Below are 15,869 nucleotides of genomic sequence, written 5' to 3' on the forward strand. Positions count from 1 at the left end.
ACTTAAAAAGCCGACCGGTGGCGGGATAACCATCCAACTGCTGGCTTTGAAATACACAGGCCGAAGACGGGCAGCAGCGTCTTCGGTGCGACAAAGCCAATACTGCGGTCACCAACCTACCTGCCCAGCGTGGTGACTATGGGAAAAACACATGACTTCACATTATTTTTGGCGTAAACTTATGGAGGCCTATGTCCAGCAGTGGATTGTATAGGCTGTAATGAATAAATGAATTTAATACATTGGCATATAACTGATTGTAATTTTTTTTAAACATGTAATTCTGTTGGTGGTTCTTACTAAATAAATAAATAAATTGTCAGTCTATAATATGATTTATGTTTTTACATTAAAAGTAAAAAGTCAAGTTCCGCAATTGATAAGCATATTTCTTATTTCGTGATTGAGTTGTTTTATAGTGTCTTCATCGGGATTCTCTTGACGTATCAGTTGATCTCTCTGGGATATAAGTTCGCCAAGTTTATCAGTTGATGGGTTCTTGGTGATGTTTCTAAAAAAATATTTACTTTTTTATAAAAATATTTACTTTTTATGAATAAAAAAAAAACGTTAAAACCCTAAATAATGACACCAAAGTCGCTGAATCTCATGTTGGTCGTTGAGTATAAAAGGCAAGGAGAATCACAGATGATCCACAAATACCCGAAAAAATACATTAATTTAGTTTTTATACAGTGTCAAATTATTATTTTTTTAAATGATTAATCTTTAATACATAATGAAAAGTAATATCAGTATTAGCACTATCAAAACAGCAAACATCTGACAAAATCATATAAAAAATGTACAATAAAATATTTAATAAGCTTGTTAATAATATTGTATGTTTCAAGTTAACAAATAATATTATCTACGTCGTATCATACGTATTAATATACACTAGTACATGACTCGTGCTGTTCTGAAAGTTTTTTTTTTATTATTATTATTATTCCTACACGGTTTTTAGTATCTACTTCAAATAGATAGTCTTTATTTTTATGTTAGATGGTCGTCCTTATCCCTTATATACGGTCGATTCATGGAAGTTTGAAAATATTTGCAAATATCTTAAGTTCGCTAAAAAACAAAATTCAATAGTAGAAATGACTTATAGTAATTTCTAGTAATTTTAATTAGCTAGATATATTTTGGTTACAAGATAAATCTATATCTATGTTGACATAATAATCTATTATGTTGTTGTTGTATTCGCCTATAATTGTTACTTTTTTTTTTAATTTAAACGTTTTTTATTATTAATCTTTATAGTGTACACTTTCCATTGGTGTTTCAAAATAAATAAATAATTATCTAAAATTTACATTGTGAAACTCGTCGAGGGTAAACAACTTACTTTATATGAAGCATATCCATCCGATGTGGACCTAAAACAATATATTTAATTTTATATTAATATTGTATATGTAGGCACAGGGGTTGACATCTTGATTTTATTATTAAAAGATACAAAAGTAATAATGACGTGATATAATCGTGCACCACCAGCCGACCGACAGCATCAGCACCGATTGACTCGTAAACCAAGAATGCCTGTCGCACTTTAAAGTTTTAGGTAGTAAAGTTTTGGGTATTTTAGGTAGTTTTTTGTCATATACTTATCCATTTGGAATTCATAAAATACAAATCAAATATTTTATTATTTTATAAAGGTAGTACTTTAGCTATTAAACATAAATACGAATACACGTTACGAATACGTGTTTATGTGATGTGCTATATGAAATATACGAGTGTATAATAATAATAAACGCTTCACACTCCTAACTCCAACAAGTACAAACGCCCAGATTACAACAATCAGCTGTATGGGCAATTCAAATTATTGTCATGTGCGGGGATTGAACCCACAAGTGACCGCTGCGGCAACGCGTCATCAAATTATATGTATGATCATGTATAAATAATGAATGCTAGGTCTATCTATGATAATATTTATGTATAATATAGGTCGTGGCATATAAGTTGACCGAAAAATATCCGTCATTTGCGCAGGTACTATTGTAAACAAAAGTGCTAATTCAAAATGTATTATAAAATATATTCTAGTATAAGTTTATCAGCAAATGAATAATTGTATCTTGTAATAATAATTAAAGAAACTCTCAGTTATATTATTTTCTTTTGAATAATATGTACAGACATCAGATATGATTCTTCTCTCTTGTCTCTTTAACGTCGGCTGAGGTCGAGGCATTATTTAGACACAAAAGTAAAGCGGTTAATAAAATGGTGTAAGAAGTCAAAAGTTTCGTCCACGGACGTACGACTAGTACGTACGACTAGTACAGATTGTACTGCGGCGCCGCGCTCCCATCGAGACCCGGAACCTGTCACTGCGCACTCCATACTTTTGTTCTACTTAGACGCCCATTGGCGCAGCGGTTACAGTCATGGATTGTATCCGTTGCGCTGGCGGTTGCGGGTTCGATCCCCGCACGTGAAAAACATTTGTATTGGCCATACAGGTGTTTGCCGCGGTCTGGATGTTTGTGCAGTCCTTGTGGATCTCCCCACCTCTCCCCACCGTGCCTCAGAGGGCACGTTAAGCCGTCGGTCCCGATTGCTATCATGTATACCTGATAGCGATCGTTACTCATAGTAGAAATATATCCGTCAACCCGCATTGGAGCAGCATGGCGGATTAAGCTCTGATCCTTCTCCTGCATGGAGAAAGAGGCCTATGCCCAGCAGTGGGATATTACAGACTGAAGCGAGGCGCCGCATATTCGACACTTACTGATAATTGAGTTTGAATCTAGGGCAGGGCTATTCGCCAATATGTCGACGTAATAATTTTCTTTCAGCTTATTTATATCAAGATCACTTTTATTACTTTCTTCTTTTTCATCAATAATAGGATCCAAACTGAAATGAAAAAGAATTGGAAATGAATACAATATCACTAAAATCAAAATCAAAATCAAAAATAGCTTTATTCAAATAGGCTCCAAGAGCACTTTCGAATCGTCATTTTACACATTAAAACTTCGTCACCCATCCAAGTAATGACCCCGCACACGACGTTACTTAACTTGGAGGATCGGATGTGTGGGCCGCGACTCAGGTGGGAATCGAACCCACAAGCCCCAGAGCAGAAAACAGGGTAATTACAACCGCACCAACGGACTGGTTAAATTGTTCATTGTAAGGTAACCATTTACAAACATTCCTGACCTTATTAACTGAGGTAGGGCACAGCAGGAATTTCCTGCTCAAAATATGGAGCAGCCCGACTGGGGTAGTACCTCGACCTTACAAAAGACCACAGCTAAGTAATACTTTTTTCAAATAGTTTTGTGTTCCTGTTGGTGAGTAAGGTGACCAGAGCTCCTGGGGGGATTGGGGATTGGGTCGGCAACGCGCTTTCGACGCTTCTGGTATTGGAGGCGGCTATAAGCTACAGTAATCTCTTACCATCAAGTGAGCAGTACGTTTGTTTGTCGACCTAGTAATATATATAAAAAAAAAAACTTCGATAGCCTATTACGGTGGTATTTGGAAACGAGTTATGTCAAAACGTTAGTCTGTAAGGTCGGCAACGCGCTTGCGATGCTACGGTAACCGCTTACCACGAGCAGCACTTTTGTTTGTCACTGTTTAAAAATTCAAGTATGTTGGTAACACTTGTTCCATTATCTGTATACACTCAAATCAGTCAGTCAATAGTTATTCATTGCTATACAGTTTATAAAATAGTAATATTGTAATTTCTTTTCACACAATAATTTTGATTGCCGAGTTTTAAAGACGTATTTCTTTTAACGTTTTATCTTTCTCGTTTTATTTTTCTTTTGAGGTTTATCTTTTCTCCCGCGATTCATATTAAAACGGTGACTATACCACCAGGTAGAAAGTTTTGATATCCACCTGTCATCTCCCAGCTGTCTCCTCTCCCTTCGTAGTTGGTCCAGCATCTGTCTACGAGTACCCAGCTTCACGAGATGTAGCTCTCTTACAGCTCGGCCCCACTGTTCCTTGAAAAACGCTTTGGACTGCACTGCGCTGTCTAATTTCTCTTCTAAACACCGCTGAAATTAAAAAACAAAAGAATATAAATGTCGGCTACGGTCATTAATTCAGAACGAAAATGGAAGTTTGCGCGGACGGAGGAGTATGAAATTTCGCACACTTATGGTGTATATAGAGAAGGAGTGCAGAATGCTATTATTTTCTTAAAATTATGCACAAAAATACATTCAATCAATAAAAAAATATTACAGACACTACCATGTATTTGACACACACGCACATATTAACTCTTTTTTTTTTATTACTATAGAAGTTATATAGCCTTTGACAACAGGACCTTAATAATGTTTAAACTTATAATTTAAATTAATTATGGTCGCATTTCCAGAAAATCAGTTTATTTAATACTTTGTTGCACACTTTTGTAAATGAAAAAATCACAATACTTAAAATTAATAAAGAATAAAATTTGGTTACTACTGATAGTGATTTGCGGACAACCTCTCTCTATCGAGGAAATATTGAGAGTACTATTATAGTGTATAAACAATAGAGACGGGCAAAACTACGCGAGGTGTCGAGGTGTGAGGCTGTGTGTAATAAGATAAAAAAAAACTTACGAGTTCCTGTATGAGACTTGCAGTTTGATCTTTCGTGAGACCTGAATATTTATTCTCAGCATTTTTCTCAAAGTTCTTCATGTTATTCTAAAAATAAAAATAAATTATAAAAAACCTAAATTCAAAAACATGATGATTTTACATTGTTTACTATTACAATTGTTTTCTTTTTCAACCTTCCCATATTTACATCTGAATTTCTTCTGTGCCTGTATTCGTCACTAAACTCCTCTTAATCGGCACTTACGATACTTCTGGTGTTGCAGGCGTCTACAGTCTGCGGTAACCGTTTACTATCAGGTACATGGTCATACGCTTGTTTGCCGACCTAGTCGTATAAATATTGATAACAAAAGAAATGTTGGTGGCCTTACTTTTATGACTTCGTTCTGTTTCTCCAGCAACTGGACCCTCGTCTGCAGCTCCTCAATAGCCATGTCCTTCATCTTGAGCTGGTGGTTCATATCGTCTTCCATTTTCTGAGACGCCTCCCTCAGTTCTTGATACTTAGAGGTGTAGTGTGATTCTAGTGCCTTCTTGGCGTCTAGTAGCTGAGAATAAAATAAAAATTGTTTTATATTGTTATGGTTAATTTTAATAAAAATATTTTTAAAGTTATTATTTTATTTTGATTTATTTACTGTTATTAAGGTGGCTTAATCGAGATTTAAGTGTGTATAATGTTTATTGATTACTCACGTCTGTTTAGCAGCAGTTAAAAATAAATGTTGGATTATTATCTAGAGACTTTTTGGCAAAAACAATTTTTTTGAAAATAAATTATTATGACTATGAGACAAAGGCCCGCTGCCTATCAATATTCTTTCGTTGTATATAGTGATCACGTTCATACTAGAATTTCTCACGTATTGTTTTACGGTCTGTATTAAAAATGTTTATGAAAAGGAAACATACAATTTTATATATACGGTGTGGTTACGGCATTAAAGCATATAGCCACCTCTATCTTTCCGTGGGTGTCATAAGAGGCGACTAAGGGATAAAACAGTTCCGCTACCACCTCGGAACTTAAAAGCGACCGGTGGCGGGATAACCTTCCAACTGCTGGCTTTTAAATGCACAGACCGAAGACGGGCAGCAGCGTCTTCGGTGCGACAAAGCCAGCTCTGCGGTCACCAATCCGCTTGCCCAGCATGGTAACTATGGGCAACACACCATTTTTAGCGCGAACTTGTGAAGGCAAAGCAGTGGACTGTGACAGGCTGAAGTGATGATGTGAATTATATTAAAACTAATTACAACAATGAAATCAGTAAACCCTAATCTCCTACTTTAAATAATACAACAGACACCTTTCTCTCTCTCTCCGTATTCCGGTATCCCCTCAACCTGAAGTCCTCGGTGGCTCGACTCAGATCTTCCGCTAAATTCCTACACTGTTCAATACCCTTGCTCAGTTTATATTCTAATTCGTTTTTCCGCTTCGACCACTCGTTGGCTAGGAGTTCGAGATGGTACTCCTCTTTGCGTTTTAACTGAAAATTACGAATTATATATAAATTTATCTCATCAATATACAATTATGATATCAATTATATTACGCTAATGAAATGTAAACAACAATATTTAGTTATCTGTTATATATTATGGTACAAGCTATAGTTATAGTCTATCCGCGTTAAGAAAATAGTGACTCATCGCTGTCACTTAGCTTTGGCATGACCCTTGAGCAAATAAATGGCAGTAGTGTAGAACAACAGACCGAAGGACCTTCTTCAGCTTTTCAATTTGAACACATCCTAATTGGCCTAGGGACGTCTTATTGTTAACTACTGTATAGTGGTAAGTCACACTTTTTTTCATGCAAATATACTACTAGCACTTTATGATAAGTAAAAAATATAAAAATAAAATTTTATATATTAATGTCTAGATTTCAAAGATCTCACACACATACAGTTACTGTACTATATGCTATGAAATTGACATAATTATGCTAGCTATCCGCCTTCATTCATCAATTCGTCTTCAATCACACCGTCAATTGGCAAATACTGTATAAAGTTGATTCGGTAGTTTTCGGTTTTACCACTTTTAGATAGGCAAAGCACTGTTTAATAACATGTGATGTTTGGGTGACAAGTACCTGTAATTTAAACAGTTCCTGCTGCCTTTCCTTCCAGTCCTCTAGTTCTTCCACATACTTCTTTATAATAACATCTCGCTCGGCCGGGGACAGGACGCTTTTAAAATCATCTATGAAATATTTACAAAAATTAAACAAATAAAAATAATAAAAAATAAAGTTATAGATCGAAATCTAGTGATTCGACTGGGGAAGGCCCTTAACTCTTTTTTTTTGACGCTGGGAAATGCTTTTAAACACTGAATCTACCATTAAAAGCGACGTGAGTGTGGGATCCCCAGAGTGGTGGGACCACGGGTGTTGGACACCGACACGGTCAGTACGTGCCAGAATACCCACTAAAACCGAGCGGTACCCTCATCGTCGTAACGGGGCGCCACGGGATTGCTAACAATTGTACCGTGACGTCCCGACTTTTGGCCTTCTGCTAGAGGCACGGGCACCGTACTCTGCTACCCTGGTGACGAGTGTAAGGGGTGGTGCCCTGCCCTCACTTTACTACGAAGGCTGAAGGAGTTCATATCGGAGTCTCCTTCCCCTAGTGGTCCCCTGCAGAGCGGGTCCTCCTTTAGAGCCGTGACCTCCTCGCAGGAGACCACGGCCGACCAGAACCTCTCGGCGACCCTACAGTATGTCACGGCTAAATAACACTGTTTTCGATTAAGTTTTCATTGAGGTAGGGGTACTGCAAGATATATCCTGCTAGCAGAACAACGGGGGAGGTACCTCGACCTTACAGAAGACACAGCTAAATAATACTCAATTCAAGCAGTATTGTGTTCCTGTGGTGTATAAGGTGACCAGAGCTCCTGGTTTGGGGCTAGAATCGGTAACGCGCATGCTTGTTTTTGATGTTGCGGGCGTCTACAGACTATGGTAATTCTTTACCATCAGGCTTACCTGAACCATACGCTTGTTTGTCAACCTAGTCGTCCAAAAAAATTAATTACTATTATTTATAGACGGAAATTAAATCACAAGCATGAGGACTAAATATACGAACCGTTCACAATAGGGATATTTTTTATACTTGTATCACTTTTTGTAGTTCTCAGTTGTGTCGGTTCCCTGAAAACAATAAAATTTTGTTACTTCAATGTATCCAATCGCTCCTATCGGTCTTAGCGTGATGATGTATGAGCCTATAGCCTTCGTCAATAAATGGGCTATCTAACACTGAAAGAATTTTTCAAATCGGACCAGTAGTTCCTGAGATTAGTACGTTCAATCAAACAAACTCTTCAGCTTTATAATATTAGTTTAGATTAAAGTCCTATCCCCATTTTGTATAAAATTAGCACAGTTTACTTTTCTGTCTCCTGTGCCCTATCCCCAGTGCACTGTCCCGACGTGACGTCATCGCACTGCACGGTGACGTCACGAGAGCTGCGCGTGCGCACGAACGACTCGCACATGTTCTTTATAATCTCTGCAAGTTCATTGCTCTGCAATATCGTATCCCCTGACGCTGTTTTGTATCTGGAATTTACATACGAATTACGAATTAATTTATTTCAAGCTGGAGAAGAAGTGCTTATATAGGCGATTAATAAATATTAGTAAAATAATATAATATAATAAAAAAAACAGCATTCAACAAGAAACATAAATATCAATACACCACGCTCAGTGATCTGCAGTCTATTCATTTTCTTAGACAGCACTTTTTCTTAAATTCGCTACTGCACTAAACCCACGTTCAGCGCTCAGCTCAGCTCAATTTTTTGCCAATAATAACTTGACAAATTTTTTCTTCTTTTATGAAACGAACGTAAGTCAAGAGTAGTCCATCGTTATTTGGTAATTAATCATAATTAAGTTGCATGGAAAATTTGGAAGTCTTTAAGTAATACAAGTAATGATAGTTCAACGTCTTTAGCCACTTCATTAATTCTTCTTTTCACTGTATTATTACTCAAAGGATTTTTTTTACGATTTCTGTTGGCGTCTAATGATGAACAGTTTTGATTACCGCTTTGACTGCCGGCATAATTAATTCCTCGCCAATTGATGCGGTTTTCTCGCTTTTGCGATTCATAATGAAATATCATATGAAGCTCGAAGACCATCATTTTCTTGTTTAAAGGACGATGCAAAAAAAGTTTGACATAGTTGGCAGTTTTAAGTATTTCTTCTTAAAGTCCTTGAAAATATGATAAATCTTTGTTTTTTTGTCAAAAACAAAAAAGAAATATATAATACCACGCATCAAATCCAGTAAATCAGTTGATCGACCCAGTAATCAGTAAACAAAGAGTTTGACAAATTGTTTTTTCATAAAAATAGATATTATTTCAAAGTATTTTATAATATTAAATTTCTAATTAGTTATGTATAGCGCAACTACCCCCTTGACTATAAGCTATAACGCCCCCCATTTAATTTTAGACCGGCTACCACCCCCCAAGAAAAGTCCCAGCGCCCACTAGGGGCGATAGCGCCCCCGTTGGTTACCTATGATAATATAATCTTTAGATATTCACCTGGTGGTGTTCCCTGGAGCAATATTGGTGTAACCGTCACCTATATCTTGATTCAAATCAGTACAGCTGCCACTCTTTATTTCAATAGGTGTCTTCTCAATATCACCATTACTTCTCTCGCTTTCTAGTTGAGTAACGCTTCGAGCTGTCAATATAACTTGTTTCTGTAATAAAATATGACAGCATGTAACATTGTAAAGGTCATTTATTTATTTATTGATTTATAAATAATTTACTGGTACTTTTCGGTATACAATTTTAAGCAATTTTATATGCAGAATTATGCATTTATGAGCACTTTAAATTTATGTAATTAGTATGTAAGTACTAATTCTGCAATAAGTAAAAAATATATTATATCTAACTATTAGACAACTCTAGACAAATTTACAAGCACTGGGTACATTATAGGAGTTTGTAATGTACCTACCTAATGTTAAACTGTAGCAATTTTGAAATTATTATTTGATTTGCTATAATTATTATTAATAAAGATTTTTTTAATGTTTATAATTGTGTTTGCTCGCAAACGAAAAAAAAACCGACTTCAATTACATCGACGAGTAATACAACGTAGATCGACGAAAAAATAGTCAAGTTACTGCGCGTTATCAAAGATTACTCAAAAAGTAGTTATCAAATCTCGATAAAATTTATATGTGACCACATGATAAACATCAGCTTTCGATTAAATTAAAAATTATCAAAATCGGTATACCCAGTAAAAAGTTATTGCGGATTTTCGAGAGTTTCCCTCGATTTCTCTGGGATCCCATCATCAGATCCTGGTTTCCTTATCATGGTACCAAACTAGGGATATCCTCTTTCCAACAAAAAAAGAATTATCAAAATCGGTACATCTAGTAGAAAGTTACACGGTATAATACAACGTAGATCGACGAAAAAAGCGTCAAGTAAAAACGCATTATTAGATATAACTCGAAAAGTAGTTATTGGATTTCAAATAAATTTAAATGGGACCAATTGGCACACACCACCTCTCTATTAAGACAAAATTTGTCAAAATCGGTCTACCCGGTCAAAAGTTCTGATGTAACATACATAAAAAAAAAAAAAAAAAAAAAATACAGTCGAATTGAGAACCTCCTCCTTTTTTGGAAGTCGGTTAATAAAGTGAGTTATAGCGAAAAATTATTTTCATTTCACTGCAGAATTAAGTATTTATGGGCGCTTTCAACTAATCATATAAACAATTATTGCAATGAAGTGCTAATTCTGGAATTTTAATTATATATGTAGTTTTACCTGTACATTTTTCTTTTCTCCGAGGTATCTCAAACTTAATTCTACATCCATATAAGGCTTCCTCCTGTCTTTAGTTTCCACGCCGTCACATCTTATCATAAAACATCTTTCATATATTGTGAGGGAATTGTCGTTATTGCAAAAATTATTTAGAAATTCTTCGATGTTATCTGTTGGTATTAGTTTTCGAAGATCTAAGCTGCATATGCCTGGAAATATTAAATTATTTATGGATCAACTGTTTAAGACTGGTTAGTAAGTTTTGGATTCATTATAGGAGTCAAAATCTAAATTTTCTAGTACATTGCATACATAATTACTTTTCGTTTTTCACTGGGAACTTAATTTCTTAATACAGTACTGAATACACAATTCATTTTTCAAGCACTCGTGTCACTTATGGCGATTCATGATAACAAATAACGTTTAAAAACACCAAGTAATAAAATACTATTTATATATATATTCTTTATTGCACTTTAAAAAAAAATCACAATTACAGGTCATTTTTGCAAAAAATGTTGGCAAGGGCGAACTTATCTCTATAAGAGATCTCTACCAGTCTACCCATGGTGGTGAGAGAAGATGTTATCGCGGGACTCATAAGTGCATTTGTGATAAAGTGAAAAAAAAAAACTGAACAAAAAGTTAAAAATATTTACTTCAAAAGATAATTTAATTTAATTACTTCAAAAAACTTAATTCAGACACCTAACTGAGGTAGGGCACAGCAGGAATTTTTTCCTGCTCAAAATATGGAGCAGTCCGACTGGGGTAATATCCTCGACTTTACAACACACTAGCTACACACAGCTACACACAGCCACAGACAGCTAGGAGCCGGCAGTGCTCAGTGCTCAGTGCTCAGCGCTCAGTGCTCAGTGCTCAGTGCTCAGCGCTCAGCGCTCAGTGCTCAGTGCTCAGCGCTCAGCGCTCTGTGCTCAGTGCTCAGTGCTCAGCGCTCAGTGCTAAGCGCTCAGTGCTAAGCGCTCAGTGCTCAGTGCTCACCGACGTCCCCCTGGGCCCGCAGCGTGGCGACGAGCAGCGGGCAGCGCGCGAAGTACTGCGCCAGCGCGCGCAGACAGCTGCGCACTCGTAACGACGAGCGCTGGTTCAGTGCCGCGCGGGACCCGTGCACCGCTGCCCTGCAAGCGACTTGTGCGTTACTGTCTAACACACGGTAGCTGGGTTCATCGCATGGCATCTACGTGGCTTATATCAGTTTTATTGCAAATGAAATAATGTAAGACATGACGATATGTATTTGAGCACTGGTCAGTTCGTTACGTCTGTTGCGCAAAGAGGGTCCAGGGGTTGACTTTCCCTCAGCGTACAAGCTGCGCTGCTGGATGAGACGGCCAAGCTGCTTGAGAACAGCGCACAGGCAAGCGAACCGTCGGGGCGTCACGGTAGCATGTAAAAGCGATCCCGTCGCGCTCCGCAATAACGATGAGGGCACCGCTGGGATTTTGTGGGTATTTTTTCGTTCTGTCCGTGCCGAAATCCCCGAACTTGATCAATATATCTAAGATTTTATTTTTGTGTTACCCACATTAGGAATTCTAAACATTTTGAATATCATATCAAAAATTGACCGCTCCAGCGGGGTTCGAACCCGCGTCTCCGACGTACCGTGTCGGCGCTCTAGCCAATTAAGCTATGGAACGATACACCCGCTCGAGCGAAATTTTCGATATGATACTTTTTAATTTCGGTTTAAGCGAACCGTGGCGCCGTCTATAGTGAGCTCTTTACAGAAACCCGTAACTATTCAAAGTTTCATATTACAATGAAAATCTTTGACAGGAGACGACACCGTGCTATTTTTAATAACTAAGATTTTATTTTTGTGTTACCCACATTAGGAATTCTAAACATTTTGAATATCATATCAAAAATTGACCGCTCCAGCGGGGTTCGAACCCGCGTCTCCGACGTACCGTGTCGGCGCTCTAGCCAATTAAGCTATGGAACGATACACCCGCTCGAGCGAATTTTTGATATGATATTCAAAATGTTTAGAATTCCTAATGTGGGTAACACAAAAATAAAATCTTAGATATTAAAAATAGCACGGTGTCGTCTCCTGTCAAAGATTTTCATTGTAATATGAAACTTTGAATAGTTACGGGTTTCTGTAAAGAGCTCACTATAGACGGCGCCACGGTTCGCTTAAACCGAAATTAAAAAGTATCATATCGAAAATTTCGCTCGAGCGGGTGTATCGTTCCATAGCTTAATTGGCTAGAGCGCCGACACGGTACGTCGGAGACGCGGGTTCGAACCCCGCTGGAGCGGTCAATTTTTGATATGATATTCAAAATGTTTTGATCAATATAGTTGGTGAAATAATAAAAAAATATAGATATTTTTCCATTAGTTCTTTCAAAAATATTAGTTGTGTAAATAGCTGTACAAAATTAAGTAATTTTTTTTTAAATTAACTGTGTGTTTACGGCAGTAACGAATATAGCCGACCCCTTCCTTCCCGTGGGTGTCCTCCTTGCACCACCTTGGAAACCACCACCAAAGCAACCACCTTGGAACTCATAAAGTCGACCGATGGCGTGATAACCATCCAACTGCTGTCTTTAGTGCGACAAAACCAGCCCTGCAGTCACCAACCTGCCTGCCCAGCGTGGCGACTATGGGCAAAACACATGAGTTCGCACCATAGTGTTTATCGCGAACTTGGGGAGGCCTTTGTCCAACAGTGGACTGCGATAGGCTGAAGTGAATTTAGCTAAATGAATAAGCAAATAAATTATATTTTCTTAATATTACCTGTCAGTTGTTATCGTATGTGTAAAAACTGTATATGTTACATAACAGTTTAAATCTTCCTTAATCATATCAGTAGGTAACAACTGCAAAAAATATACAAAAATGTTAGCATTTCAAACAAACTCTAACATAATTATGCTAACATGTACCTTGGCAGTTAGCGAGATATTCGCATTACAGTTTGATGTACAAAAATAAATTATTAAAATTAATTTATAATTTTGTTCACAGTTAATTGGTATGTTTTTATTTACTTGTTAATTTGGTAATAATAAGCGTCACATGAAATATTTAATCATCAAGGACACGCTTTGAGTTTCTTGCCTTTAAAAACATATAATTCTATATATTTGTACTTACTAAGTCAATATTCTCCACAGTCCCTATCAATAGCTCTAGTATAAATAAATGGTTATCACTCCCTATTTGTATCAGGCCTTCATCACATATGAGAGTAGGTCTCAGGTCAGGTGATGACACGGTTTTCTTACTTTCAGCAATGTATTCATCTGAAATATTAACAACTTTAGTAATTTCAGATAACTTGCATGTCACATGATACTATACGTAAGAAACACACATAAAAAGTAATTTATAAGAAAATATTTGCTTTTTAAAATTATCTATCTAATTAAAAAGTCTTACTCAGAGTTAGCAGCATAGTATGGCTTTCAGGTTTTGGGATATTTTTCTTAGTTTGAGCCGAAGGGAAGGCAACTTCATTACTGTGGAACATACGCAGTTCATTTCTCTGAAAAATGTTTAGATACAAGTATATTAATGTTAAATTAATATTAATTTAGGTGTATGTGTGTATATATTTGTATAATTTAATTAATAAAGTACCAGTAATTTAATGTAATCAATAATAATTAATTTCTATTCATATTTGTTTGAATAATTTCTAAATATTGATTGAAGTTCGAAATATTTAAATTCAAAACAATACTAATATACAAATCATAAGCCAACACATTAGTACAAGCATATTGTAAGGGCTTATAGGTAAATAAAAATTTAGTTATGATTATCAATTTAACCAAATGTTTATACTAACAGGTGTTGGTGTGCTTATTCTGTCTTCTACGGAGAGGCTCAACAGAAGCTGCGGATGACAACATTTACCTTCCGACTTCACACCTAGCAACTTGTGCCATGAATGTTTTAACTGAAATTAAAAAATATATAATACATGAATTACCAATAAGTTGAAAATACAAAGATTAACTGATATATCTTTATATGAAGCTGGACTAGTAATAATTTACTTTTAAAGATATAGAATAGGACAAAATTTTCTACAAAATTGAAACCTTATAATCTATAAATACTATGAGTACCTATTTAATAACTATTTAAGAGAAATAGTCAAATAAAAAAAAACTATTAGTATATTTTGGCAATTTACAAACTAATACCTTATTTATAAAAGAAAATTTAGTCACTAAAAGCTCTTTTATGATAATAATTGTATTTTTCTACTCACATCAACAATTTTATTGCTTGGACAGGGTTGGGCTCCAAGTAGACTTAATAATAAGTAGCCTACTTTATCTTTTCTGCCTTGCGTTGCAGTTGTGTATACCTCAATTTTAACCGGTACATTTTGAACTCGCAAACTATAATAAAAATTGTGTCCCTATTGAAACAATTATCAACTTTTTTTTCTTTTACACACACACAGCTAACTTTTTTTGTGCTAGTTTAAATTTATTTTTATAGATAAAAGTTTACCTCCTAAATCTCCTTTTATCTGCTTCCCAAACAAGTTCTGCGTCAAAAACCGGCGCATGAGCTGGCAATACGGGATCTGTTTCTAACATGTAACCATTTAGAGAACCACTTACTATAAATGGGCACTTAAGAAATCCAAACCCAAGTCCTGAAAAAGTTTTTTAATATTACACACATTTTTTTACCGATAACTATGTCGAACAATGGATATTTGCCTTCTTTGACGTTAAGGACTATTTGAATTGTAGGTCCGCGTAACTCATCCATCAATATTCAATTACAAATATGTGAAAAAGACTTTAAATACAATTTTTGTAAAACGTACACAATTCCAAATTCAAAACAAAATCAAAGAACAAAATTCGTAGACAAGTAGAGCGGATTGACGGTGGCAGAATAGTGTTGTCAACCTCGCCTACAAGCATAAACATAATTGTGTTTGCTCGCAAACGAAAAAAAAACCGACTTCAATTACATCGACGAGTAATACAACGTAGATCAACGAAAAAATAGTCAAGTAACTACGCGTTATCAAAGATTACTCAAAAAGTAGTTATCAGATCTCAATAAAATTTATATGTGACCACATGACAAACACCAGCTTTCGATTAAATTAAAAATTATTAAAATCGGTACACCCAGTAAAAAGTTATTGCGGATTTTCAAGAAGTTCCCTCGATTTCTCTGGGATCCCATTATCAGATCCTGGTTTCCTTATTATGATACTAAGCTTGGAATATCTCCTTTCCAACAAAAAAAGAATTATCAAAATCGGTGCATCCAGTAGAAAGTTATGCGGTATAATACAACGTAGGTCGACGAAAAAAACGTCAAGTAAAAACGCATTATTAGATATAACTCGAAAAGTAGTTGTTAGATCTC

General features: G+C 36.0%; 1 protein-coding gene across 1 annotated transcript; it reads right to left on the bottom strand.

The window, feature by feature from the left end:
* Positions 1 to 316: 316 nt before the first annotated feature.
* On the bottom strand, positions 317 to 15,338 carry LOC123658912 (centrosomal protein of 120 kDa-like). The gene is made up of 20 exons (XM_045594202.1): positions 15,203 to 15,338; positions 14,988 to 15,135; positions 14,740 to 14,872; positions 14,311 to 14,421; positions 13,899 to 14,004; positions 13,614 to 13,762; positions 13,254 to 13,336; positions 11,478 to 11,614; positions 10,470 to 10,678; positions 9,204 to 9,367; positions 8,029 to 8,199; positions 7,220 to 7,344; positions 6,721 to 6,830; positions 5,927 to 6,109; positions 4,988 to 5,164; positions 4,614 to 4,700; positions 3,892 to 4,052; positions 2,762 to 2,889; positions 1,358 to 1,388; positions 317 to 511 (listed from the first exon to the last, which is right to left on the bottom strand). Exons 1-20 carry the CDS (start codon positions 15,252 to 15,254, stop codon positions 364 to 366), a joined length of 2,613 nt encoding a protein of 870 aa, XP_045450158.1. The 5' UTR covers positions 15,255 to 15,338; the 3' UTR covers positions 317 to 363.
* Positions 15,339 to 15,869: the final 531 nt, after the last annotated feature.

This window comes from Melitaea cinxia, chromosome 13 (assembly GCF_905220565.1).
Source record: "Melitaea cinxia chromosome 13, ilMelCinx1.1, whole genome shotgun sequence".
In the NCBI taxonomy this organism is placed as follows: domain Eukaryota; kingdom Metazoa; phylum Arthropoda; class Insecta; order Lepidoptera; family Nymphalidae; genus Melitaea; species Melitaea cinxia.

Bases quoted from the DNA above. Each gene is read 5' to 3' on its own strand.
- LOC123658912 (XM_045594202.1), bottom strand. From the start codon at position 15,254: ATGGATGAGTTACGCGGACCTACAATTCAAATAGTCCTTAACGTCAAA. The intron at 10,679-11,477 runs GTGAGCACTGAG...TAATATTTCCAG, and splicing joins GCGGGCCCAGGGGGACGTCG to GCATATGCAGCTTAGATCTT. The intron at 7,345-8,028 runs GTAAACTGTGCT...GACATACTGTAG, and splicing joins AGGGCACAGGAGACAGAAAA to GGTCGCCGAGAGGTTCTGGT.